Source organism: Lentinus tigrinus (genome assembly GCF_003813185.1).
Source record: "Lentinus tigrinus ALCF2SS1-7 unplaced genomic scaffold L226scaffold_29, whole genome shotgun sequence".
In the NCBI taxonomy this organism is placed as follows: domain Eukaryota; kingdom Fungi; phylum Basidiomycota; class Agaricomycetes; order Polyporales; family Polyporaceae; genus Lentinus; species Lentinus tigrinus.
In genome coordinates, this window is record NW_027137938.1 from 280,285 (window position 1) to 306,550 (window position 26,266).

At 57.2% G+C, this 26,266-nt stretch overlaps 11 protein-coding genes and 1 non-coding gene across 12 annotated transcripts; 5 read left to right on the forward strand and 7 right to left on the reverse strand.

Annotated features, from left to right (window-relative positions):
- The first annotated feature begins 571 nt into the window (after positions 1-571).
- L226DRAFT_176683 (uncharacterized protein) lies at positions 572-2,122 on the forward strand. Its single transcript, XM_067672679.1, has 6 exons — positions 572-622; positions 672-968; positions 1,019-1,057; positions 1,113-1,409; positions 1,465-1,742; positions 1,943-2,122. The coding sequence occupies exons 1-5, from the start codon at positions 614-616 to the stop codon at positions 1,684-1,686; spliced, it is 864 nt and encodes a 287-aa protein (XP_067532072.1). The 5' UTR covers positions 572-613; the 3' UTR covers positions 1,687-1,742; positions 1,943-2,122.
- A 1,745-nt stretch (positions 2,123-3,867) lies between these two features.
- On the forward strand, positions 3,868-9,209 carry L226DRAFT_615509 (phospholipid-translocating P-type ATPase). The gene is made up of 11 exons (XM_067686784.1): positions 3,868-5,295; positions 5,355-6,520; positions 6,575-7,104; positions 7,161-7,418; positions 7,487-7,551; positions 7,627-7,710; positions 7,765-7,853; positions 7,912-8,018; positions 8,077-8,169; positions 8,226-8,345; positions 8,397-9,209. The coding sequence occupies exons 1-11, from the start codon at positions 4,079-4,081 to the stop codon at positions 8,985-8,987; spliced, it is 4,320 nt and encodes a 1,439-aa protein (XP_067532073.1). The 5' UTR covers positions 3,868-4,078; the 3' UTR covers positions 8,988-9,209.
- A 188-nt stretch (positions 9,210-9,397) lies between these two features.
- L226DRAFT_176708 (uncharacterized protein) lies at positions 9,398-10,452 on the reverse strand. Its single transcript, XM_067672680.1, has one exon. The coding sequence runs from the start codon at positions 10,345-10,347 to the stop codon at positions 9,772-9,774; it is 576 nt and encodes a 191-aa protein (XP_067532074.1). The 5' UTR covers positions 10,348-10,452; the 3' UTR covers positions 9,398-9,771.
- A 1,173-nt stretch (positions 10,453-11,625) lies between these two features.
- On the reverse strand, positions 11,626-12,060 carry L226DRAFT_423936 (uncharacterized protein; the record flags this gene model as incomplete). Its single annotated transcript, XM_067674613.1, has 2 exons — positions 11,626-11,913; positions 11,968-12,060. Coding segments are annotated over 2 exons (381 nt in total), but the record flags the coding sequence as incomplete, so codon positions are not given.
- Positions 12,061-12,641: 581 nt separating this feature from the next.
- L226DRAFT_615511 (uncharacterized protein) lies at positions 12,642-14,507 on the reverse strand. The gene is made up of 3 exons (XM_067686785.1): positions 14,440-14,507; positions 13,170-14,379; positions 12,642-13,107 (listed from the first exon to the last, which is right to left on the reverse strand). Exons 2-3 carry the CDS (start codon positions 14,372-14,374, stop codon positions 12,981-12,983), a joined length of 1,332 nt encoding a protein of 443 aa, XP_067532076.1. The 5' UTR covers positions 14,375-14,379; positions 14,440-14,507; the 3' UTR covers positions 12,642-12,980.
- Positions 14,508-14,595: 88 nt separating this feature from the next.
- On the forward strand, positions 14,596-14,684 carry L226DRAFT_t214. The gene has a single exon. It is a non-coding gene; the product is annotated as a tRNA-Tyr (tRNA).
- Positions 14,685-14,748: 64 nt separating this feature from the next.
- On the reverse strand, positions 14,749-16,806 carry L226DRAFT_615512 (uncharacterized protein). Its single transcript, XM_067686786.1, has 6 exons — positions 16,273-16,806; positions 16,005-16,186; positions 15,859-15,954; positions 15,632-15,800; positions 14,993-15,577; positions 14,749-14,932 (listed from the first exon to the last, which is right to left on the reverse strand). Exons 1-6 carry the CDS (start codon positions 16,552-16,554, stop codon positions 14,837-14,839), a joined length of 1,410 nt encoding a protein of 469 aa, XP_067532077.1. The 5' UTR covers positions 16,555-16,806; the 3' UTR covers positions 14,749-14,836.
- Positions 16,807-17,861: 1,055 nt separating this feature from the next.
- On the reverse strand, positions 17,862-19,638 carry L226DRAFT_491665 (uncharacterized protein). Its single transcript, XM_067677365.1, has 2 exons — positions 19,271-19,638; positions 17,862-19,223 (listed from the first exon to the last, which is right to left on the reverse strand). Exon 2 carries the CDS (start codon positions 19,192-19,194, stop codon positions 18,019-18,021), a length of 1,176 nt encoding a protein of 391 aa, XP_067532078.1. The 5' UTR covers positions 19,195-19,223; positions 19,271-19,638; the 3' UTR covers positions 17,862-18,018.
- Positions 19,639-19,868: 230 nt separating this feature from the next.
- Positions 19,869-20,924, forward strand: L226DRAFT_513226 (mitochondrial import protein Pam17). Its single transcript, XM_067678367.1, has 6 exons — positions 19,869-20,100; positions 20,167-20,256; positions 20,308-20,356; positions 20,430-20,600; positions 20,665-20,699; positions 20,751-20,924. Exons 1-6 carry the CDS (start codon positions 19,891-19,893, stop codon positions 20,808-20,810), a joined length of 615 nt encoding a protein of 204 aa, XP_067532079.1. The 5' UTR covers positions 19,869-19,890; the 3' UTR covers positions 20,811-20,924.
- Positions 20,925-21,240: 316 nt separating this feature from the next.
- On the forward strand, positions 21,241-23,575 carry L226DRAFT_615515 (uncharacterized protein; the record flags this gene model as incomplete). Its single annotated transcript, XM_067686787.1, has 6 exons — positions 21,241-21,620; positions 21,693-21,874; positions 21,931-22,086; positions 22,337-22,505; positions 22,592-23,368; positions 23,435-23,575. The coding sequence occupies exons 1-6, from the start codon at positions 21,294-21,296 to the stop codon at positions 23,573-23,575; spliced, it is 1,752 nt and encodes a 583-aa protein (XP_067532080.1). The 5' UTR covers positions 21,241-21,293.
- A 128-nt stretch (positions 23,576-23,703) lies between these two features.
- On the reverse strand, positions 23,704-24,273 carry L226DRAFT_176819 (uncharacterized protein). The gene has a single exon (XM_067672681.1). It carries the CDS (start codon positions 24,156-24,158, stop codon positions 23,832-23,834), a length of 327 nt encoding a protein of 108 aa, XP_067532081.1. The 5' UTR covers positions 24,159-24,273; the 3' UTR covers positions 23,704-23,831.
- Positions 24,155-26,034, reverse strand: L226DRAFT_468625 (ATP synthase F1 beta subunit; the record flags this gene model as incomplete). Its single annotated transcript, XM_067676145.1, has 5 exons — positions 24,155-24,388; positions 24,443-24,776; positions 24,837-25,155; positions 25,213-25,776; positions 25,863-26,034. 5 exons carry the CDS (start codon positions 26,032-26,034, stop codon positions 24,155-24,157), a joined length of 1,623 nt encoding a protein of 540 aa, XP_067532082.1.
- Between the last annotated feature and the right edge of the window lie 232 nt (positions 26,035-26,266).

Consider the following 26,266-nt stretch of genomic DNA (forward strand, 5'->3'; position numbering starts at 1 on the left):
CTCTCTCAGCAATCCTTGGGCGGTCTTGCCTGGTCAGAGACTTGGAGGCTACGCCTCGGTCCGACGGTGTGGCTATGCTCTCACTGTCGTGTTCTCTGTGGGTCCACCAACACGCCTCGAGGCTCGCTCGAATCACACCCTGCTGGTGACTTGCTGTGGCCCAATCAGGGAGATATTGTGAGGCAAGATCCGATAACATCCGACCCGTCGTTGCCCTGTCTCCACCGTCACGCCCGATGCTCAAAGCCCTTCTCAAAGTCAAAGCCCTCCTCAAAGTATGCTTAGAGTGGCGACTGGGACGCAGAAAGGTGTGGTCAAGCTCGCTCTCCATCATGCTCTACATACGCTAATACGCTGTGTACAGCTTCCCGCTGACCTTGCTGAGTGGCGGAGACCAGGGTATGACCCCGATGGCAAGCTTGACGAGCGCATCTGGCGCCAACTGCGTACCTTTTTCAAGTCGCGCGGGTATACCTACTGGATACTGGCGTATGAGTGTATGCAGGTGCCACCCGTGGATGAGCTCATGTGCAACGGCTTCGGGTATGCGTCGTTGCAGCGTGGTTGGGATAATACGAATGGCCTTAGCAGCTACGAATTGCTGAAGCAGTTCATGTATCCGGTGAGTCAGAACCCACCATATCTGAACGTTTACTCACACAGCCACACAGAACCCTCTTTGTCGCGCAGCTCGGGAAAGAGGCGGACGAGACGTGGTCATCCGCGTGCTTGCCATTGGGTCGCAAGGACGAAAGCACGTTGAGATCCTGGAGCTCCTCTCACGCGACCACTACAGCGTGATTGACCGAAACCATGCGATTCCAGTGTTCGAGTTCCTGACATACGGCGATATCACGTTCGGGATCTTCCCCAAAGTCGGTTTCACGATGTTTGGTGCGTACGGTGTTGGGTTCTGGGCGAAGAACTCAGTGGGCGACATCGTGGACATGATGATGCAATGCATCGAGGTGAGTCAGGATCCAATAGATTGGTATGCGGGCTGACGGGGTCTCACCAGGCGTTGTCTTTCATCCACTATGTTGGTGTTGCACATATGGTATGTCACATCGTGCCTTCAAGTTCTCCCCGGCGACGTCCTCACGCTGCTTCAGGATGCCTTTAGGGACAACTTCCTGGTACAGTTCTTTCCGGAGTCATTGTCGATCGATCGAATTGCTGTCACCCGTCCGAGAGTGTATCTCACCGACTTCGAGACTGCTGTATACTTCCCTCCCGACGTACCGGCTGAAGAGCGCGTTTGCGTCGATCTCCCCGCAGGCGACTCTTTTGGCACGATGAAACCAGAGGAGTACGGTAGGCCAAAACCTCCCGAACTTCTCTCGGATGCTCCATACGACCCGTTCAAGCTGGACGTATGGCAACTAGCCACCAGTTTCGGGGAGCTCAAGGTATGGATTGTTTCCTGCTAGTGCGATTGCGTGCTGACGCTTGGTGGCTCTGCAGACCACAATCTCGTCCATCGATGAAGTCTTGGAGGCCATGCGTTCTCCTGAGGCTTCATCGCGGCCAACCTCGCGTGATGCACTGTATAGACTGGTGGAGGTTGTGGCATCACTCCCGCCACAGTCTCTTCTTATTCCCCCAGAAATCACCATGGCGCCACTCTCCCCTGAAGTCGCCGCGATGTTACGCTCGCTTCCCCACGCAACCGCTGTTCCGGAATAGGGAGTATTGCTCCTCTCTCTCCCCGTCCCGTCATGTCCAATGTTTTCGCTAATGCTGTCGGTATCTGTTCGTCATCCGTCTTGGCACTCTATCTCTGTGTGTTATGTCCTATGTTTACGCTTTTGCTATCCTTATCCATCGTTCATCGTTACCCGGTTATGGGTACTCAACGAACATATCCCCTGTGTTCTTCTCAGTCTGGTCCCTAATCCTAGGACACGGGCGCTCCACTTACCATTTACGTGGTGCCTTGCAGCTTCCACCTCGCCAAACTTGGACCGGGTGATCATCTATCAGGGGAACTTCATGGCGTCCGTGTGGTGCTTCTAGGCTTGTTGGTGCGTCCACCCATACACCACACACACTCTTTTGATCTGTCGCTTCTCTGATACAGGTCCGATCCACATCGTCGCAAGTAGAATTCGTCCACCATTCCGGCTGCTCTACTACTCTACCCCAACTATACTCGTTTTGAGTTCCTCTCGTGAGCCAGCACTGGGTATCCGGATTGCTCTTATCGTGTCTTGCCGTACTTGAGATGCAGCTCGTTTCACGCGCATATATAAACAGGCCTCAACGAGCTCTCAACCCTCAGAGCCATCTCCATTTCTCTCTTCCTCTCTACTCACCGCATCTACCTACTGTTAGGATCTATACAGCACACTGATAACATGGTGCGTCTTCATGTTCTGCCACCTCGTCTTCGCTTGACCCGCTACTTTGCAGGGTTACCCCGCATTCCAACCGGTTGAACTCAATCCTGTAGTATGTGCACACAGTGACAGCAGCTCACAAATATCTCAGCTCATTCGTATGCAGAATTTTACCCACATGTTCGCTGGTCATGGCCGCATATGGGTCGGCAAATATCAAGGCTCCGTTAGGACTGCTCATGCGGTGAGTAGTTCACAGCTGTGTAGACTAGTTACTGACCTGGCACCTTCCGCAGGTGTACTATGACCTTGTTTTCGGAGATGGGTCTACCTGTTTGATCCACAAAGGCGGCATCACTATGATGGAGTGAGCCCTTGGTATGCGCTGCGCTGTGTCGACGCCTTGCTGACGTCGGTCTTCTCTCGTGTGATACAGCATGGCTGTTCCCCTTTCTCCCCAAGCACCGCCGCCAGACATCGTCGCGATGCTGAACGCTTACGAAGAAAATCGTTCGCAGCCCGCGTCAGGAGGCGGGGCCCAAGCGGGAGGAGGGTCTGGCAATGGAAACTGATCTCCCGGCGCCGCCGCTGGGATGGATTCATACCTTTGCCCCTTCAAGTTTTGATAGAGTCCAATTGGCAATCCGTGACTATTTTTTTTTCTTTTTCCTTGTCTTCCAAACCCCACTATGATACGCGATAGTATGATACGCTTGCATTGTTCTCGATGCGCGTAGCTGTGTCAAGTCTTTCTACCGCATGTACTCATCTGTATATACACACGTATGTATGTTCTCCGTGCTACCTATTTACCGGCGGTCCGAAGGCGGCCCGGGACGAGCGGTTGATGACTGATGTCACGTAAGCTCGTGGCAGGACACCATATACGGAAGGAAGGGAGGCGGATCCACCGGCATTTGGAAACATATCTACCACCGTGACTTTGCAATCGAATGGTCCAGGAGAGTGGTTAACGTGCGTGTGGCTCATTAGGCGGAAAACGAGGTACGGATAACCACATCGGATACCTCCGTAGGTCCGATCCGTCCTTGTCGCTCTTCTCAGCTGTTGCCGACCCAACGCTGAACCAGTACATCCGAGACTCCGCGGACTAACCTACGACGCCTGAAAGAGACAGCTGGATACGCGAAAGATGAGGGAAATCACAGATCCTGCATCGGTAATAAATTTCAGGGCACCACCTCGCTTGTGCCGCCTGGGCCAGAAGACTCATTAGTGGGTACTGCACCCGAGTGGACAACGCATCTTGCCCACAACACCCATCCTGCTGCCAGCTTTTGCTCAACTCCTGCCAGATTCTGCTCTCTGAGCCTGTATGACTCTGTTCCGGAGGTGCGTGGGCCAGACCGAACTCAAACGCCTGGGAACGGCGCCTTCGGCAAGCTAGAGCGAGGATTGGCGATGACGCGGTCGGCTCGGCCGACGGGATGTTTCTCGGTGAACCCTCTCTGGGAGAGTGTACGACGTGGTCGTGTGTGGGCGCTGCGTTGCTCGTCGGCGAGAACAGGTGGGTCGGAAAATAGAGATGATGGGAATAATCAGGAAGACGAGGGGCGTGCGCTGCCGGTCGGACTCGGGACCTGCGCGCGGATGATGATGACACAGCGCGGCTTATAGGATGGCTGTCCCGATGTCAGCCCTCGGTTTGCCTCCACCCATTCGCCCGACTCGCCCGCTTTCGAGCTTGACTCCTCCGCTCATCTTCGTCGTCGTCGACCATGTCGTCTACGATAGCGAGGTGGTACTACAAGATCGCCGACTTCAATGTCGAGGCGCTCTTCGCCCGGAAGAGAGAGCCGGGCCCCCCGCGGACGGTCTTCGTCAACCAGCCCCTCCCCGACCACTACTACGACCCCAAGAAACGGCACAAAGTCCTGAAGGAGCACGTCTACTGCACTAACCAGGTCATCACTTCCAAGTATACCGTCATCACCTTCCTTCCCCGCAACCTCCTCGAGCAGTTTCGCCGTATCGCCAACATTTTCTTCCTCGCCATCGCCATCCTCCAGTTCTTCTCCATCTTCTCCACCGTCTCCCCCGGTCTCGTCATCCTCCCACTCCTCATCGTTCTTTTCATCACTGCGTTGAAGGACGGATATGAGGACATTAAACGCCATCAATCGGACCGGAGCGTCAACTACTCTCAGGTGCGCGTCTTGGCTGGCGGCGGGTTCACGAACCAGAATGCGATGGCGCACAAGGAGAAGACGTTCGTGCGTGCGATGGTGCCCAAGTTCAAGCGTAGCAAGAAGGGTGCGAAGAAGGCAAGGGCCGACGCGGACGTCGAGCACCTGCAGCATAGCGCGCCGCCCGAGGTCCTCTCCATGGATGGCGCTTACCTCGAGTCGATTCCGACACGCACGGAGGCCGGTGACGAGAACACGGACTACGAGGATGGAGAGCCAGTTGAAGAGCCGGGCGGGTTGTTCCATCATCACCACGGTGCGTCTCGTCGTCCACACTGGAAGATGACTATCTGGGAGGACTTGCGCGTGGGCGACATCGTCAAAATCAAGGAGGACGAGTCGTTCCCCGCGGACATCCTCATCTGCGCGACCTCCGAGGAGGAGAACGTTGCGTACGTCGAGACGAAGAACCTCGACGGCGAGACGAACCTCAAGAGCCGGAATGCGTGCCCGGCGCTCACGCACCTGGACACCGCACGGGCATGCGCAGCGAAGGAGAACGCCTTTCAAGTGGAATGTGACCGCCCCGACACGAACCTGTACAAGGTTCACGCCGCAGTTGTCACCTCGGACGGGCAGAAGACTGCGGTTGATACGAACATGGTGCTCCTGCGTGGTACGGTTCTGCGCAACACGCAGTGGGTAATTGGTGTCGTCCTATTCACCGGCGAGGACTCGAAGATCGTGCTGAACTCCGGCGCGACGCCCAGCAAACGGAGTCGAGTCGAACGGCAGATGAATCCCCAAGTGTACGTCATTTCACCGCCCGATTCCATGTGTAGTGATCGCTGAACTGCCCATCTGCCAGTTTCATCAATCTGCTCATCCTCGCCATCATGGCCATCGTCTGTGGTATCGTAGATGCAGTGCTCGAACAGCGCTACTTCCCCATGGGCGCGCCTTGGTTGTACGGTGATACTCAGAGCGACGACAACCCCCGCATTAACGGCCTGATCACTGCCGTTTTCGCTCTTATCACCTTCCAGAACATCGTCCCCATCTCCCTATACATCTCCATCGAGGCCGTGCGCACATGCCAGGCCCTGTTCATCTACTTCGACCGCGAAATCTTCTACGAGAAGACCGGACAGGCCACTCTGGCGCGCAGTTGGAATCTGTCAGACGACCTTGGACAGATCGAATACATCTTCTCTGACAAGACTGGTACACTGACTCAGAACTCCATGGCCTTCCGCCGGTGTACCGTTGGCGGGCGCGTTTACCACGGCGACGAGCAGGTGGCAGAAGATGATGTCGCCCGCATTCAGTCTGTGCCTGAGGAAGGTCCCGACGCGAAGGGTGCCCCGGACCGCCTCTCCCGGTCTAGCTCCCCACCGTCCGCGAAGAAGTCCGACGCGTCCACTTCCACGACCACCGAGACGCCCGACCCGCTTTCCGCCGAGGCTATCAAGAAGGCGGAGCATGTTCGCGCGCACTTCACCGATGCTGGGCTTCTCGCAGACATCACTGCGGCCCAGCGTGCAGTCTCTGGCTCGGCTGAGGACCGCCACGGCCGCATGCTCAACGGGTTCTGGACTGTGCTCGCACTCTGCCACACTGCGCTGGTATCTGTCGATCCTGATACTGGTGCGATTCAGTACAAGGCACAGTCGCCCGACGAAGCTGCACTCGTGCAAGCCGCTGCTGACGTTGGTTTCGTGTTCCGCGGCCGCGACCGGGAGATTCTGATTCTGCAGACACCGTTTTCACGCCATGGAAAGTACGAACGGTTCGAGCTCCTGAACATTCTCGACTTCACGAGTGCGCGTAAGCGTATGAGTGTCATCCTCCGCAAGTTGGATGAGGACGACGAGGACGGCAAGGTCTACCTGCTGTCCAAGGGCGCGGACAACGTCATTATCGAGCGCCTGAGTCCTGGCCAGGATGATGCCATTCGGACGACCGAGGAGCACCTTGCCGAGTTTGCGAGCGAGGGTCTCCGGACGCTGACTTTGGCCTACAAGGTTATTCCTGGTGCGTAATGTTTTCAATTTCGTGTTCGTCGATGATCTCACATACTGTCTGCAGAGAGCCAATACGAGTCTTGGTCGAAGCGGTACCATGAGGCGAGCATCTCCCTGGATGACCGCGAGGACAAAGTCGAGGCCGTTTCAGACGAGATTGAGCACGACCTGCACCTGCTCGGCGCGACTGCTATCGAGGACCGTCTGCAGGACGGTGTCCCTGAGGCGATCGCGGACCTCAAGGAAGCCGACATCAAAATCTGGGTCCTCACTGGCGACAAGCTCGAGACTGCCATCGCCATCGGTCACAGCACGAACCTCATCGGCCGCGACGACAACATCATCATTATTCGCGGCGGAGGCGAAGGCTCGACCCCAGTCTACGTGCAGATGCTCAATGCCGTTGAGCAGTTCTTCCCCGAAAGCGGCATCCTGCAGGAAGATGGCGTTGGTCTGGACGAATCGCAACAGGAGCAGACGGGCGGCTACCCTCTTCAGCGCGTCAACACTGGCATCTCCTCGCTCGTCGGCCACAACAACGGCGAGCGCCCTGGTGGATTCGTGTTGGTCATTGACGGTGGCGCACTCACACACGTACGTCTCTGCATAAGCATTATGGTCTGATACGCATGGACTGACACGCGCAACAGGCATTGTCTAACGATAAGCACAAGAACCTGCTACTGCGCCTTGCGATGCACTGCGAGGGCGTCATCTGCTGCCGAGTTTCCCCGTTGCAGAAGGCGCTCGTCGTGAAGCTCGTCAAGGAGGGCGTTGGTGCCATGACGCTGGCTATCGGCGACGGCGCGAACGATGTCAGCATGATCCAAGCTGCTGACGTTGGCGTCGGTATCTCCGGCGAGGAGGGTCTCCAGGCTGTCAACTCGTCTGACTATGCCATCGCGCAGGTACGTTTCATTCTTCGATACTGCGCGTGAGGCCGTATGAGCTGATCTGGCGATGTGATGTGGCGTAGTTCCGGTACCTGAAGAGGCTATTGCTTGTACATGGGCACTGGTCGTACGCCCGCAATGGTAACATGTGCGTCATTTTTCTTCATTCCGCGATTGTCGCGTGCTGCCGAAGAGAAGCCCCTGACGTCGGTGCCGCATCTAGGATTGTCAACTTCTTCTACAAGAACGTCGTGTGTATTGCTGTGCTTTGGTGGTTCCAGATCTACTGTGCATGGAGCAGTCAATAGTGAGTTGCACTCAAGTATAGCGTTAGGTGTGGTACTGACTCAGTGTGGCACAGTGTGTTCGAATACACCTATCTATTGTTCTGGAATACCTTCTGGACCATCGCTCCAGTCATTGGCATCGGCGTGTTCGATCGTATCGTCGGTACGTGTTCCCCCCAGCTAGCGATCCATACCCCGCGCTCATGCAGCGACTCTGCTAGATGACCATGTACTCATGGCCATGCCCGAGTTGTACCGTCATAGCAAAAATCACGAATACTTCGGCACTAAGTTATTCCTGATTTACATGTTCGACGCACTTGTCCAGGTACGTGGCCTCCTTGTTAGTCTACTGCATCTGCATCGTGCTGATTATTTCTCGCCAGTCTGTTCTCATCTTCTTCCTCATCCTCTACTCGTACGCAACGACCAGTTCGCGTCCTGATGGGTACGATGTGTACCAGTATGAGTTCGCCACTGTGAGTGACAGTATTTTGGACACGCTGTCGACGTCATACTGACATGACTCGTTCAGGTTATGGCCATCGGGGCTGTGATGACTGCCGATCTCTTCAATGGTCTCAACACCCACGTGTGGACCGGCTGGATCTTCTTCGCTGTGGCTCTCGGTATTGTGCTTGTATGGGCATACACGGTAAGCTTCATCTCGATCTGCATATCGGGCTTCCACTGAACCTCCGCTTAGGCCATCTACTCCCTCATCGCTCCCGGATGGTTCCCTACCCCTATCTACGGGAACGACCATTACCTCTTCCGCTCCGCCTACTTCTGGTTCAGCATCCCTCTTGTGGTCATCCTTGCATGCCTTCCTCGATACATCGCCAAGGCCTACAAGAACTCGTTCCACCCCAGTGACATGGACCGCGCACGGTGGATCATGAAGAACGACCCCAACCATGACTTCTCGCAAGACAGACACGGCGGGCTGTCGCAGCTCAAGCGTCCCACCAGTCGCTTCAGTCGCAGGTCGAGCCTGCATCGGCCGTCGTTGTTCCACGCGAGCCGAACAGACATGTCCACCGGTCTGCGTTCCGTCAACAGGGGCTTCGACTTTGCCACCGAGGAGAACGGTGTCGCGATGCAGCGGATACAGAGCCATCTGTCCGAGCGGCATCAACTGGTGCCGCAGAAGAAGAGGCGACGGAATCCGTCCGCGCTCATGAACTCGTTCTCAATATCGCGCACGCTTCGGCGGAAGAAGCGCACGTCGGAGTCGTCACATCCGAACGACGAGCCGTCGTCGCCCTCACCGCCGCACTCACCACGGCGGACATAGCCATAGCCCTTGCATCGCATCGTGTGGAATATGGTTCCTCGGGGACTCGAGTCGCCTTATTATTTATGCTTGCTAATTGTGCTCCTCCCATGACGATCATGCCTTCCTCACACCCCCACCCCATCCCCATCCTCGTTCCCCCCTTTCCCCCCTTTATTTTCGTTCCCGCTCCCTTTCCCCTGTGCTCCCCCCTTCCTTCTTTTCTTACCCGTGACCGTACCGTCTCACGCCCTCCCTTGTGTTGCTAGTAGTGCCCGCGCCCATCCCTGCATTTGTATCCATGAGCACTCGTAGACCACATATCTATTTCACGCATCTTACGACCTTACTAGAACGAACGCTGACATGGATGCCTAATAAACTTGTAATATTGCCGCAGAATTGTCTGGTGTTGGCATGCGACTCGGTGTGTCGTGTCCTTGCTCAGGTGGGTAGTGGACATTACATCAAGTCTCGAAGCCGGGTAAGGCTACTCAAGTAGGGACGCCTCGGACGACACCTTGTCCATACCAACAAGTTTAGAAGCGTCATTGGGGTCCGAAATCTCCTTTGTTATTATCCGACTGTGCGACCTAGGAACGTGATACAACATGAAGCATGCAATTCCGTACATCGAGTCATCCAGGTCCGTTAGCTTCTTGTCATTACCAGTACATCCGGATCATTCTGTCATGACGTGTCCTGACACAAACCAATAAGTCATAATTTTAGCATGGAGCCCATCTGTAGAAGTGGAACTGCGAGAGTTAGCTAGGACAACGCTCAAGTAGTTCGTGGAGTATACCTAAACTGCGCAAAGATCGGAAACGTCCTTGGTCCCCTTGCGGTGGAAGAAAGGGAACACGAAGCGACCGTGGCACGCAATAGTGTCCGTCGGGCTCGGCGGAGGAGAGGGGTGGTGCATCGAATCCGCAGACCTCAGCAGAGTCTTCGGCAGGCTGTCAGCCGTGGTCCTGGTGACCGGAGGTCGGCGGACGCGGCTCGGAGCAGTGGCCTTGCCCTGCAATATCTTGTCGATGCTCTCGAAAATCTCGCTCTCCCCTTCGGCGTACGACGCATTTTGGGCGGGGAAGCGAGAAAAGATCACGGCGACGTTCTGCTTGAGCTCCGTCCATACGGGCTCCTGGAGGCAGACGCTGCCATCTGATGGGAGTACGCTCTCGACAGCGGTGAGGAACTCGATGGTCGCGGCTCGCAGCTCTGCGAGCGCCTCGATGGAAAGGGGTGAGACGTAGAAGCCGGCCACTACATGCGAGAGCTTTTCATGCGACACCTTCGTCGCCCGGTTCAAGAACGAGGTGATGTCGAGAGGAGTGAGGGCGTCGGGGAACGGAGGCGTCCGCGCAATCACTGCACCCATGATCGTGACGGCAAGCGTGGCTACGCAGAGGGGAGCGCGGTCTTCAGCTGGGAAGTCTTGCTTGACGGCCGTTTCCCCATACGAGATGACATCGTTGACGTCTTTATGGATTTGCCATCAGCGCTCTGTCCAACCACGACAGGGACGCTATAGAGACATACCTTTTGTTTCGACAGCCTCAGGCGCGATTTCGGCGCACAGCTGGGACAGCATGACGTACACCAGCTGGCGGCTGCTGCTCGACCCCCCATCCGGCATCAGGTGTCTGCGATGAGCCATGAGGATGGAGACCGCGGAAGAGCGAGTCTCGTCCGGAAGGAAGAAATGACCCTCGATCATCCCGAGCTTCTCCAGCATCCCAAGCGTCTTCGTCTGCATCTCAAGCGCGGCTTGCCTCCGTTGTCCGAGGGTCCGCCCCAGCTTATCGGGCTTCATGGAGTGCTTGAACCGTACCGGTTCAATGAGCTCCTTCCTCCCCAAGAGGTCCAGGACAATGTTGACAAGAACGAGAAGCGTCTCGCTGTCCAGCACTGCGTGGTTCCATTCGGGGAGATCACCTGCGTGCGCGTCCGCTCGGCGAGTGAGGATGTTGCGGACACATGCGAACGCGCCCTCCAAAGGCAGCGTCTGCAGACAGGGTTGCACGACGTCTCGAAGAACCACGAGGTCCATCTTGACCCGGTCAAGCTCGTCCAGCATGGATGCATCATATGAGTCCTGGCATGACATCGATAGTGCGAATTCTTCGCGTTCCTTCCAGCTCCAGTGGGTACGCTTTTCTCCAGCACTCTTGAGCCACGAAAGGACCATTGGAGTGGTCGGCAAGCACAGCGAGGGGGTCTTCTTTGGCACCGGGCTTGGTGTATGAGGCTCCTTTGTGTCTCCGAATCGCACAGGCGGAGGCGTTGGTACCACACACGACAAGACGCCATACACGGCCAGCAAAGTGGCGCGCGTGAGAGAAACCAGGAGTTTCCAGATGAAGTACAACACGAAGGCATGGGGAGACCGGTAGGAGCAGTCGTCGCAGATGGTGGCAAGTACCGAAGTGAAGATGGAGAAGGCACCGATCGCGACCACGAACGATACGGCAACCTTGGCCACCTGCAGGTTGAAGGACCACAGGAGCTCGCACAGCCCGACGAGGAAGAAGATGAGAGCGAGCTGCAAGATGACGGGCAGGTAGATCATGATCGTCCTGAGATGCCACTTGCGCATCGCATCGTGACGATACTGCCGGGCTCGCGCGTGCTTTTTGGATACTCGGGAGCGCGACACCGTCATGAGCCCCGCCGTGTATTCTCCGAACCATTGTTTGACGAGGAGGCCGACGAATGCGACGGCAAGGCTGAAGATCAGGCTCGTGAACCAAAGCGCGTTTACCAGAGGGGCCTTGTCGGCCGGCACGAAGCGGGTGTCGACCTCGGGTCCCGATTCTATCGTTGAGTTCCTCCTCTCGGCAGCGATTACCTCGAGAAGGGCGATGATGCGTTCGGCAGGTTCCGGGTGAAGGGACTTGCAAGACTCCACTAAGAAAGCAGTGACTACCGCGGAGAAAAGACCAGCCTGCGTATCAATCTGTCAGCATCGAGAAGGGCTGCGGAACAGTAGATGGCTCACGAAAACCAGGAGTGTGTCAATTTCCTCCTTCCACCTCTTGACATTCGCCTTGTCGTATTCCATCATAGCTCGAGCACAGTCAGACCATGCTTTGGCAGCGTCGCCGCCACGCACGGTCGACTGCTCAATTGCCTTGTTTTCTTTAGCACCTCTGGCGGCAGATCCGCCACATTCTCTGTATTTTGTCGAGACGATGAGCCGCTACTGCTGGTCGCAGTCGAGGAGAGGCCTGTATTGTACCGCGCCAGACGGCCCCTGGATACCGCGATCAACGGGCGGGTTGAGCTCATAGACTCACGGCTCCCTTTCAAGGACGGCTGTCCGCAGTCATTCAAAGTGCTTTCGCCATCTTCCAAACCAGAGGCTTGCGACGGGGTGGGCGGTGTTACCTAGAAGGATAATTAAAAAGTGGTTGAACGAATCGCAGCTACACTCACATGGACATCGTCAACGGTAAGGCTTGGATCTTCGAGGTCGAGCTGGTCAAGGTCGACAGTCAAGGGTCGTTCGCCTCCACGAATCGGGCTGGGACTGGCGGCGCGTACCCAGGGACCAGGCATGCTGGAATGTGGAATGACAGGACGGGTCGCCTGGTGAGGAGGAACCTACATAGTCATATGCATAATGTGACCAAGTAATATACGTTCAACGGGGCGCCAACCAAACACTGCTGTCGTACGGACGAGCGACCCTGCTGAAGACGACGTGAGAAGCTTATCACTCGAAACCACAGCTTGTTCCCCCAGAACTGGAACGGTACCTCGCGCTCAACTGAGAATCACACTGAAACTACAACGTGGCAAGCTTCGAGCGCGCATTGCTGTTGATGATCGTGATGAGACAGAGCTGCAAGAGAGCGCGCCGGCTCGATAAATAGACGCATGACTGCTCAATATGGGAGGGGATAGTGGGTCCATGTAGGTCCCGAGGGGGATGACTGCAGAGAGAACAAAGAGATACCGGTGTCATCGCCCATATCCGATGCCGCACAGACAAGGGAGAGCACAAATCCATCAGTCGCCCACTCTGCCGCGCTCTGACCTGTACCTGATGAACTTCGCCGTGAAGAACGCGTCCCATTCCACGGTGATCTCGTCGCGCCCGCTCATAATGACCACAGCCGGGATCAGAGTAGCTTCACTGCTCGACGGCCAGAACGTCAGTCTTACGTGCGGAGAAGGCGATAGAGTTCGTGCACTCACATGAAACCGTGATGGGCTATCTGCCCGTTGCCTCGAAAGGCACGCGTTGTTCTCCCAGACGGGTCCTCCCATTGCACCGACTCCTTCAGGTTTGCAGACCATGTGCACGCACCGCGGGGTATGTTCACATCGCCCGTGATCTTCCACGCCCGCAGTGCCTCCTCCGCAGAGTCGTGCTCCATGAAGAGACACTCTGTGCCGTGGGGGCCGTAGTCTCCTAGCCAGATGCCGACCACGGTCTCGGGTCGCCAGTCGGGCAACGCCGGGTCCACGCCCTCCTGCATGATCGTGCGAAGGGTGTAGTAGCGGGGAACATAGTCCACGTAGTTGAAACCGAGACTGTGGTCGGGGTTGTGCAATTCAGGCAGGTAGACGTCGGAATCTTGATTAGGAGGCGGGGGAAAGATGGAGATAGATGCAGGCTTTGGAGTCCCTGCGACGTATCGCAAGTTGCCTGCACGGTCCCACCAGTTGCGATGCCTCAGCGTAATCGCAGGTGGGTCCTCCTGTCGCATCCGCGGGACACCTCGTTCGGGGTCATACCAGGCGGCAGTCATGCTATCGGGAAACTCGCCAGACGAGTAGTTCGAGACCCCAAGCGTCATGGACGTCGGCGCGATGACATGGAGTGACGGTGTGGCCAGGCTGCCGCCGCCGTCCATACGGATATACGGAGGAGGGATGCCGTTGTGCACGAGGAAGCCGAGGTCGCGATCAGAGCGCAGATGCCAGCTGATCTGCACGTCGTTCGCTGTCTTGGGTGTAGACTTGCGCCACGGCGAGAAGCCGATTTGGATGAACTCGATGTAGACGGGGAACTGTGGTTTCCTCGTGTTGCGATCTCGTCCGACAAACCGCCAGACGTCGCCCACGATGATGGGCTCTCCAGCGCGTTGCCACTTGTCTGGGACGAGGCGGAACTCGAGGATGTTGCCAGCATATGGGTAGTCGCTACACCACAGTCCGAGAAGGGCACCGTATTTGTACAGAAGGCGACCGTAGATTACGCGAAAGGAACGGTCCCTGAAGACGCTGTTGTCGCTGATGCCGTAAGGCGTGCAGAAGGGACGCCATGTGGTCGTGTCGTCAATCAATGGGTAGTAGAGTGTCCTGGAAGATGATATGAAGCGCACAACGTCGACGGGAGAGAGCTGCCGGAAGATCAGCTGCAAAACGTCGTACGGGAGATCCAGCACGGAGGGCATGATCGCTGGACGTTCCAAATTAGTCTCATACAGGCAGTATTTCTGACCACCTTTGGATGGCAAACCTGAGCTATCCTTCTCAACGCTGGGTTCCGTGACTGGGTATAGGTTACCGCGCAGGTTCAAACGTTCAAGTTCCGGCGCGCAGGCGTTTCCTCCAAGCTTAGGTCAAGGGTCTAACGGTGCCTACGATATCAGCGTTATGCGACTACTACACCAAGCCTTCGATAGCTCAGTTGGAAGAGCGTGGGACTGTAATGGTTACAACTGAGGCATCCCAAGGTCACTGGTTCGACCCCGGTTCGAAGGATTTGTTTTTTGGTGCTCCAGAGGGGGACCACACAGCTTGGGTAGGCGGGCATGGGCGTGTGTGTATCCGCTTCGACCGCAGGAGTTCATATTATACAGTATACATGTGATGTAACAGGATGATCCCAAGAAAGTCCCGTACGCAGCCCGCACCTATACCGTACCACGCCTGCGAGGCACCTCGACCAAAGCTTTGCAGTGGGGACACCGCCGAGAGTTCTCCGTCAGCCACCGATCGACACAGAGTTGCTGCACCAGGGCACCATCGTCAGCGAAGACTCTTGAAACAAGACAGACCATGGCACTCACATGATACACATGCCCGCAGCTGAGCAGCCTCAACGGCGCAGGCGCATCGCTGTGGTCAGAGTCCGCGAGCTGCAACGCACCCGCATCCATCGGCCGCGGCGACTCCACCCTGACCTCCGTGACCTGCGCACCGGCGAGTTCGTATGTCTCGTTTCCCCCATGCGCATGCGAGCCTGACTCGGAGCGCTCGTCCCCGCGCCCGGTGAGCCGCCGAGGTGCTTCGTAGTCTTCGAGGCAGATTCCACAACTTGCTCTGTTGTCTGGCAAGCGGACGAGAGGGTACGGTGAGGGACCAAATGTCCGCTCCCACTCCGAGTCGGCATCCGAGGGGCTCGCGCACTCCAGGTCCATTCCGTCCGTCTTGCTGCGCTTGGGCGGTAAACGGAAGAAGACGAAGCGCTTTCTCTCTGCAGGAGTAGGGTACGGGGAGATGGAAGGGGAATGCGACAGAGCCGGTGGAGGAGGGGTGATTGGACTGGTGGATGGAAGGGGTATGTACAGCACGAGTGGGATCCGGTCGACTTCCTCACGAGAGAGCAGGCTCCGGTCGTTGAGTTCCTCGGCCTGTGTTCTATCCAGCAGCATCTGGCAAACACCGTCAAATCGTGTTGCAATCAACTCACACATTTGTATACATACCGGAATCATGGTCGTCACAAAGAAGTGCGTGGACACCACGACGATGATCGTGTACATTGCAGCGGATACAGTTGGCGCAGATCTTTGGCAGCGCCGGCCATGGTATCCGAGGAATAATATTGCCATGGTAAACCACATGCCTGTAATGAACGGATCGAGCTTCTCGAGGCTGTGAAAACACAGTCAGTCCAGCATTACTACAGGAGGGGCACCGCGCGCGGACTTACAGTACGTGGCACCCTCGCCATGTGAGCGGACATATGGCATCCGGCGAGGAGGACACTCGATGCCTGTCTTGCCAGCGCAACCACCAGCTAGTAGTTCTGTCCGAGTCCTATGAGTCAGCGCCCAGAGGGTCATCCAAAAGACTCACATCGGTCTGCCCCGGAAGAACTGCCACGACACCAGGTACAACCTGAGAAGCAGCCTTCCTGCCCATAAGAGACTCCACACCGCGAGCGTTGGGCACACGCTCAGCTCCGTCTGATCTGGGTATTCCGGGTGAGGGCTCTTGCGCTCACCGGCGATAACCGTGAGTACGATGATGATGACGATCTAGGACGCGTTCAGTGACGTCCATTTCAACGAAGGGGGGAGATGAAGGGGGAAGGCGGTGGAGGGAGAGGAAGAAAAGCACGCACCTGGGACAAGGAGAGCATGACGATCGCGAGATACTGCACAAGTCGACGCCGACGCACCCGCTGAGGACTTCTGTCCACCCCAGCATACCCCAGCACCTCGAGCACCCTCCTCCCAAGCGCAGTCGTCCGCTGTGGTCGACGCTGAGGTGCAGTGAAAGTGACGGGGGTGCGTGTTGGCGTGCGGGGTTCCGAGGAAATCGGAGACATCTGAATCGGGAATCGCGCCGCAGGGAGAGCAGCGAGCGGCGCGATCCCCCGATGACTGGCTGCGTTGTCAGACATGGTGGGCAGAAGCCCAGATACGGAGCTACATGGGTGTGGGACGCAGGCAGTATATAGTGCAGTCCCGGGCGGTCAGAAGCAGACAGTCAACATAGCATCGATGCGCGCATGGAGGCAAGGCGCATGGAGATGCTGTACCTCAGAGACTTTCTCTCGAAAGGTTCTGCGCTGCTTCAGGCAGTCTCTCCGCGGAGTATAGGTCGGATGTGGGGACCAGGCTGTGCAGGAGGGTTTGAAAACAAGGACCTCGCGAGTGACGGAAGTCATGGCGATACGTGCGAAGCCCAAGCTCAGCGCTGATTCTGCAGGCAGGTCGGAGATCGGAACGATAGCCCAGCAACTCGTGGACTGCGAGAATTCAGAGCTCTGACGCTTTGATTCGCATACGGGGCTTCTTGTTGAGGGGGTGAGGCCGGGAGAGACATACCCAAAGACATACATGGACGTGCTTGTCTCCTACGCAACTGCCCAGCAGGATTCGATGGGCCAGGCATACCGGAAGCCCTGCGACATGGAGAAGGAGTTTGGCTAATAAAGGAGACGCCCGCGCCTACGAACGATCGCGAAAACCACCATCTCTGAGGAAGACGAACGGCGTCCGACGCCGGCGTATTAAAGCGGCTTCGACCACTGCAGCTGCGACAGAAGCATGTGTGTATCCGCTCTGTAAGTACGTAAAATATAGTCGAGAAAATCTCTCCGAGTCAGTACTGTGTGAGATCGTATTGCTGTCCAAGCGCTCTCCATTTAAGCTTGTCTTGTACCCCAATGTCAGAGGTTGCCTCTGCACCAGGACCGAGATAACCGCCTGATCCTCTAGCCCCCCCCCTGGTCGAGACCATCTCGGGACTTGGCCGTCCGACACATCCTCTGCATCTCTCTGGCACCCCTCCCGAGAGACCCGTCTCAACTTGCAGTGAGTACGACATACGACCCGGGAACATAGCTCGCGCTCCGAGGTGAGGTTATCCAGCGCGACATCACATCGCGACTCGCCAACAGAAGCGACAGATACGACGGTGTCGCGACACCTTGGGAACGCCGCGTCGACCTTCCTCCACTCCAACGTGGTTTCAGGCGGATGAGGGCCTCACGGTTCTTTGGTTGAGGAACCCCCGCGATGATTGCAGACGGCCGACAACCTGCTGAGGGGCTGCTTGCAGCTTCATACCCATGAGCCGCGACTGGAAGATTGGCCCCAATTTGATGGACTGCATGACGGAGTCAACGAGAACCAGGAGAAGAACACCAGAACTGCGAAGATGGCATCAATCTTCATACAACACCAGAGAATCATTCAATAGGACGTAACAAGACAATCCTGGCCGCTGGCCAGTACCCAATATATTAGCCCGTCTAGTGAGCAACGTATGTACGTAGTAACCATAATTCTATGTCAGTAGATAGCACCCATTAGCATTACAAGAAGACCCAAAGCAACGAATAAAGATAATCAACAAAAATCTAGATGCACGAAATGCAAAGCGTGCCCCGCGTCTGGAACCCGCTCAGCCGCTCAGAGATCTCCCGCCGCACCTCCTTCTCCATCCCGTCCTGGTCGCACGACACGTAGAACACAACCAAGAGCCCGTGGAACTCTGGACGGCTCAGATCCGCATCGATCCGCGCCCAGTCCAGCGCGAGCAGATCCTGCACGGACGCGATCTCGAGCGCAAACGAGACCTCCTGAAGGTGCCGCGAGCGGACCTGCGAGAGCATGACCGTGACCCACGGGAAGAGTCTATTCGAGACGAACGCCTGCGACGCGCGGACGTCGAGCCCGCCAAAGTGCAGCGCCCGAAGCCCAGTGTTGTGCGCGAGGCTCAGGTGGTTCTGCATCACCGCGTCCTCGGACACCCCCGCGGGGAACTCGACTTGGAGCGTCTCGAGGGAGGAGCCGCTCGCTTGCAAGAGGTTGCCGACGGCTTGGGTGTTCTCGAGCTCGCGCCAGCACAGTTGGATCGTCTGCAGACGCTGTTCCTCGGGGTGCTTGAGCAGCCATTCGGTCACGAGGGTAGGGGACGACTTTGGGTCGAGGAAGAGGTACGAGAGTTGCATCCGTCCAGCGTCCGTGGGCGCATCGGGCTCGTCGAATGGGGAAGGGGAGTCGTGCTTCCATGAAACGGCTTGGAAATAGAGGTCATTGAGGAAGGGGAAGGCGGACAAGAAGGCGATCACGTCGCGGGATGCGTCGAACGAGACTTCGAAGAGGAAAAGCTGGCGTACGGACTTGGACACTCCGGCGAATGCTGCGCGTGTCTCCGCATTGAGCGCATGCCACCTCACACGCGCGAGAGCAAGGGTCGTGACTCCGTCGAGCAAGGGGAAGAGCTCGGCCGCACCATTCACCCATGTGTCGTCTTCACGTGCGGCGCCGTCCGGAGTAATCCCGTCGTAGTCTGCGCTGAGGGAGAGCTTGCGGACACAGTGGGCAATGGAAGGGGAGGAGGTGAGGAGTGCACGGAAGCGTGCGACATCGTCCGCGTTCCGGAGGCGGAGGTTGCGAAAAAGGTGGTAGCGGCTGCTCGGAAGCCAGTCCTTGCAGGTGAGGCTGCACGCTCGGAGGGACTCGAGGTCATCCCAGAGATAGTCTATGGTCTGGTCGCAGAGTTCCGGGGGTATATGGATCGTTGACGGCATAGCGTGTATGTCTATGAAAATATCCGATCCTAGTCGACGTCAGGAAGTTGTCTCCGTCGTAGGGTCATGGACTCACTATGAGGAGGGACGTGGTGGTCGAGGTGAAAGAGGGGATAACTGGCAGCAGGTATCCGAGGGCGGTCCGAGGGCTAGATATAATTCGTCCGATAGGCCTGAGAATCCTTATGTGACTCCGCACCTCGTTTTTAGTCTCTGCCTACCGGGCCCTACCCTCGCATCGCCCCGATGTTGCTTTCCCCGCAATCCGGGGTTCGGAACCAATCGTTTAGCCCATGACTACATAATATCAGCAACTTGATGAGGGTGGAGAATAACTGTGGCTGAGACGGCGCCTGGCTTGCAAGCGCCTCGGCTTAAACAGTGTTTCGGCGACGCGAATACCTCCATTTTCCGGACGCAGACGACGACGGCGGTTGTGGGAGAAGAAAGACAACATGAAGATGAGCCACCCGTGGAGGGTTGAGTATATATATGCCCCCAAGTTCGTTGACGTCACCGCAGAAGTTGAGGAACTCGTCGACGTCGTGCGAGTTGTACGGTCTAGACTCACGGGCGCACCCGGAGACACGGGGCGAGCGCTTGACGTTGCCAAATGCGGGAATGGCGCCTCGGCCGCGCGGGAGGACACGCACAGATGTCATTTCGCACTTTCGAGCTTTCTGACTTAAGTCCGTCATGTCCACCCTGCAGGTACGACCGCTCTCGCGGAGCGTCGCAAACGTTGCAAGGCCAAAAACTTCGACATGTCGAACGCGGATCCAGGCTCGCGGAAAGGCGACTAAGGCAGCGAACACGACTGGCTCTTCACAAGCTTCGCAGGCGGAGGAGACGCTCCCGTGGCAGGAGTATCTGGCCATACGCAAGCGCAAGAGGAGATGGGAGACCGTATGTCTCAATTGTCGTTCTTGAGGGTACGTCGAACCTACTCATGTCCATTCATTGCATTTGTAGGCTGTCACCATCCCAACGACTATCGGTGGCTTCCTCGCTGGCATCTCCTACTTCGGCAACACCGAAATGGATCCCAACAAGCCCATCTTTGTGCGTGTAAAGCTGGTGTCATGGATGGGCTCCTACTGACAATGCCACCAGAACATTGACCCCATGTTTGTCTATGGCGCGGCCACCCTAGGATGCGCAGGTGTGTATTCCGGTGTATAATGCTCTGCCACACAACCTCACATGTCGTTCCTGTGCCCCTCTTCCTCGCGCAGGCCTGGGATACCTTGTTGGCCCGATCATTGGGTCCAGTATATGGCGCACGACGCACAGGCGTGCGATGAGGCTCATTGAGAAGCGAGACAAGGAGTTTCACCAGCATATAGTCAAGAACCGTGTTGACCCTACGAGGCAGAGTGCTACAAACCCTGTCCCGGACTACTATGGTGAGTGCGAGAGTTTTCTTCATGTCTTGTTTGTCTCTTGACCTTGTCCGTCGGAACTCTATAGGGGAGAAAATCGGTTCGCTGCATGACTACAGACAGGTGCGTTCACTGCGTCCGAGATGTCCGACTTGTACTTACCGAATTTTGCAGTGGCTGAGGGACCAGGCCAAGTTCCGGAAGAAGGCCGCTGGCTTCCTCTCCGAAGACTGATATCGACTACATAGTATACTGCTACCTCAATTATAATCGGACTTGCCTCCACCTCACATCTCAACTATCTTTCGACAACGTCGAATTGCAATCAGAGCTGCCGCATGACGACCTACATTATTCAGGCCATCGGAACCTGTTGAACAATCGCCTCCGGGCTTCGCGCGTATCGCTCATCTGTCACTAGCCAGGGGAAGGTTTGTTGAACGCTGATGCATCTGAGCCGCCCTGCTACAGACAGCTCATGCAAGTAGCATGTTATCCTTGGAGAACGTCGGAGAGTGTTCTTTTGAGGTACAGGAATCCATGTAGAGTACAGCATGTGGGCTAGACGCCTGGCCATATGCGCCTTGGAGTCGATAACTTCTACAGGCGTAGTTGGTCTGTATCACAGCCAAAATAAGCGTGCTTCTGACCGCCCTGGGCTGCGCTATATACTGCCTGCGTCCCATACCCATGTAGCATTGTTCCTGGCCCCCCACCATGTCTGACAACGCAGCCAGTCCCGATGGGATTGCGCTCGCTACCCTCCCCGCGGCCGCGGCACGATCGAATCCGCCAAGAAATGCTGAAGCGACGTCTCCGGCCTCACCGGAACCCCGCATGCCGCTAGCGAATGCGGGGAATAGTGTAACTGTAACTCAACCTCAACCTCAACCTCAACCTCAACCTCAACCTACTACCGCATACGGGAGGGCATGGAGGAAAGTCCTCGAGGTACTGGGGTATACTGGCCCGAGCAGGAGTGCGCAGCGGGAGCGTAGGAGACTCGTGCAGTACCTCACGGTCGTCGTGTTGTCCTTGGCTCAGGTGCGTACAGCAGTCCGGTTTCGGGCTCATTCCCCTTCCCCGGAGACGCGATCAATGAACGCGACTCCTTAGGTTATCGTCATCGTCGTGCTTACCGCCGTCGGGGGTGTGCGCAAGAGCCCTCACCCGGAGCATCCAGGGCAAACAGAGCTCGGCGCGTGCGCCATCCTCGGTGCATGGAATCTCATATGGCTCGGGAGGCTCATCCTGAGGCTGTACTTGATTTCGTGGCTGTTTTTTACCAGTAGACGGATGTGAGTCTTGTGCGTGCTTTAGCTTGTGTGTTGACTGACGTTGTTGATACTACCAGCAGACGATTGCGTAGGCAAACCAGACTGTCTCAAGAACTTCTCGCCAATACCGCGCCTGCAGGCAATCCTGCCGCTGTGGGAGAGGCTACGTTGACTCGGATGCCTACCTCTGCCGACGCTACATGCCCCATCTCATGGCGAGTGTTCCACGTACTGTAAGTGTCCACTGCGGTTTCAACTTCATCTATCACTCTTGAGGAACTCGGTCACACTATGGAGCGCACATTAGCCCACTGCCTTCCACATGTCCTCGACTTGGGAGACCCATGGGCGAAAACAGTCATTATATGCTGCTTATATGCCGCTGTATGCGCTATTATTCCCGTCATTCCTCCATTCACGAGCGTTCTCAGCACCCTTCCCGCCCGCGCATTCTGAGCATGAACACTGACCGCTCTTCTCCAGACTCTACAAGCTCGAACCATTCCTAACGATCGTATGGTGGTTCAGCGCCATCCTCGTCATCTACGCACACGGCCCCCCCTGTCGGCAAGCCGCCCCGGACATATCCGCCGCGACGTACACCATCGTCATCCTCGTGTACGGAAACTTCATGCTGACGACGTTCGTACCGGTGCGTACCTCATGCTCTCAACGTCGACGTGTGGACGCTGTGGTCTCCCTGTCCCTGCTGCATGAACCTGATCATTCCTTCGACAGATGATCCGTATGATCTCGGCGAGACGACAGGCCGGGCGACCTAGCATCAACAAGCTCTCCCGTGCAGAGGTCGACCGGATCCCGCTCGTGCTGTACATCCCGCCCCCGCCCGGCGACGCACCCACAAGCCCCACCAGCCCCCTCACGCCCCTCCCCTCCGCACTCTCCCACTCACCTATCTCCCCACGTCGCCCCACACCCACTCCTACACCCTCAAAGAGAAGGCGCTTCGTCTTCTTCCGCCCAACGCTGCGCAAGCAACGCCACAAGACCCAGACCCAGACCCAGACAGACGTCGAGATCGAGCAGCACGCGCCCCCCGACTCGGACCTGCCCACGACCACGAGCCCTGCGGGCGGAAACGACATGATGGTGGACGAGTGGGAGCAGACGTTTGGGCCCGCGGCGTACCCGTTTGTCCGTCTCCCCGAGAACCAGGCGACGTGCGGGATCTGTCTCGTCGAGTTCGAGGCGCCGCGGCGGCTCAACGGACGGGACCGTAACGCTGACGAGGACGATGACGATGACAAGGACGATGGACACGAAGGCGACGCGCATGAACTCGAGCTCGGCGCGCTTCCGCGGCTCGAGCAAGCGCAAGGAGAACGAGCAGGAGGACGAGCAGGAGCGGACTCGGACGGCGGGACGCAGACAATAACCGAAGTGAGGGTGGAGTCTCCACGGCCGACGGACGCGGGTGCGCTGCAGCTCGCAGACTCGGACAACAGCGATGCGCCCGAGCCGCTTCGGCTGCTCAGCTGTGGGCATGTGTACCATGTAAGTGCGTTTTGCGCGCGAAACAGAACTGCTTTCTGACGGTGTTTTTCTGGTTTGTGCGTACAGAAAGACTGCGTGGACCAGTGGCTCACGCAAAAGTCGGGTCGGTGCCCGTATTGCCAGGCGCGAGTCGAGGTCCCTCCTCCTACCCGCGGTCGCAGGAGAGGTAGAGGCTGGAGGCGGGGTACGGTTTGGGTTCCTGTTTGAAGTTTCCCGTGTATCATAATTGTCTAGGATGATCGCCTCTCATTGTATTAGCTGTTCTACGTCTACGTTCAATAGCGAGATTGTATCCCTCCCCTGTGGGACTACCGACCTTCAGAGCCTAACCTGCGGCCCTTCGGTCCCGTTCGCGCTCCTTCATGCATGTTGCCGACAACATATCATGGGTACATGTTCACGAATCACACTCAGTCTCAGCAACGCCGCACACCTCTTCAAGCAACAACCAACCAACCACCCATCACGCCGAGGGTAATACATGAGACGCATGCGCAACCATATCTATTCTCGTCTTACGGGGTCGGGTCCAGGGGAACATCCCAAGGCACGACAACAGAACATCCAACACATGTGCGGTGCGGTGTGACAGGATTAACAGGAAAAAGCTAATGCGGTTGATTTTATTGGCAATGCAAGGTGTAAGGTAGAGGAGGAAGGATCCAGCCCTGCACCACCGGAAGCAACAACACAACGCCCACGCCCACGTCACGTCGTCGGTCCGTCCGCCTCCGCCGCACAGAGTGAGAGAGCGAGAGACAGGCAGCGAGATCAGCCGCTCCGCACTCATGACTCGCCCATCTCCTTCGCGAGCTGCTCGGCCTTGGCCTTGACGTCCTCGATCGTGCCGACCATGTAGAAGGCCGACTCGGGGAGGTTGTCGTGTGCGCCGGAGAGGATCTCCTTGAAGGAGCGGATCGTGTCCTTGAGCGGGACGAGCTTGCCCTCGAAGCCAGTGAAGACCTGGGCGACGGCGAAGGGCTGCGACATGAAACGCTGGATCTTACGAGCACGCTCGACCTATCGCAGGATCGTCAGCATTGTATGAATGGATGCAAGTGAGAGATCACGTACAGTCAGCTTGTCCTCCTCGGACAACTCATCCATACCAAGGATAGCAATGATATCCTGGAGCGACTTGTAGTCCTGAAGGATCTTCTGGACGGCGGTCGCAACCTCGTAGTGCTCGGTACCGACGATACGGGGGTCGAGCATACGGGACTTGGAGTCAAGGGGATCGACGGCGGGGTAGATACCGAGCTCAGCAATCGAACGCGACAACACAGTGGTGGCGTCCAAGTGAGCGAAGGTGGTGGCGGGAGCAGGATCCGTCAAATCATCGGCGGGCACGTAGACGGCCTGCACGGAAGTGATGGAACCCTTCTTGGTGGTGGTGATGCGCTCCTGCCTGCAAGTCCAACGCGCGTCAGTGCATCATCCCATTTACGTCATCATGAGAGAGACGTACATGCCACCCATGTCCGTCGAGAGCGTGGGCTGGTAACCGACGGCAGAGGGGATACGACCGAGAAGGGCAGACACCTCCGAACCAGCCTGGGTGAAACGGAAGATGTTGTCGATGAAGAGAAGCACGTCCTGGCCCTCCTCATCACGGAAGTACTCCGCAATGGTGAGACCAGTGAGCGCGACACGGGCACGGGCACCAGGGGGCTCGTTCATCTGACCGAAGACGAGAGCGACCTTGGAGTCACCCTCGAGGTTGATGACACCGGTCTCAATCATCTCGTGGTACAAGTCGTTACCCTCACGGGTACGCTCACCGACACCTGCGCTCAAGTCAGCATCAGGAACATGTCAAGGAGGTACATATATGCGCGACGTACCGCAGAAGATGGAGAAACCACCGTGCGCCTTGGCGACGTTGTTGATGAGCTCCTGAATCAACACAGTCTTGCCGACACCGGCACCACCGAAGAGACCGATCTTTCCACCACGAGCGTAGGGAGCGAGGAGGTCGACGACCTTGATACCGGTCTCCAGGACCTCAGCAGTCGTGGACTGGTCGACGAACGCAGGGGGGTCAGCGTGGATGGGAAGGAGCTTGACACCCTTGATGGGCCCACGCTCGTCAATGGGCTCGCCAATGACGTTCATGATACGGCCGAGGGTAGCGTTACCGACGGGGATACGGATTGGAGCACCCGTGTCGACGACCTTCTGGCCACGGACGAGACCCTCGGTACCGTCCATAGCAATGGTACGGACCGAGTTCTCACCAAGGTGAGCAGCGACCTCGAGGACGAGGCGACCACCGTGGAAGTCGACGACCTCGAGGGCGTTGAGGATGGGGGGAAGGTTTTCACTCTCGAACTGCACGTCGACGACGGCACCGATGACCGTCTTTACGTGGCCGGTCGTCGCCTGGGCCTCAGTCGCGTACGAACGAGCTACACGTCAGAAAAAGCGCAGAAGAACGGCGGAAAGGCCTGTCAGAGAATGCTCGCTCCCTCGCAGAGGTAGAGGGAGTACGAACCAGACTGGGACGCGGGGACATAACGGGGGACGGCGCGTTGTGATGACGAAGGAGCGGACGCAGCCCGCGCGAGGATGGGTGCAGCGGCAGCGGTGGAGAAGAAAGCGTTCGTCCTCTTCGCGCTGTTCAGCGCCCTGCGCGAGAGACGGTGTACGCCGCGCGAAGTGAGCATCGTGGAGGACGTGGACAGTGAGGATGGAGGTGAGCGGTGGTGAGAGCCAAGCAGCCGACACGTAGGGGAATAAAGTTCGCCTTTTAAAACTCCGATTCCCCGTTGCCGGCCTGCCCCGACCTCCGACTCTCCCGCGCCTCCCCTCCGCCGCATTCCCTTGCTTGCGACACGTGTCTGAGGACCGGTTCGGCCATGGCGTGTATGCCATACTCGCTATATGCGCTGGCTACAA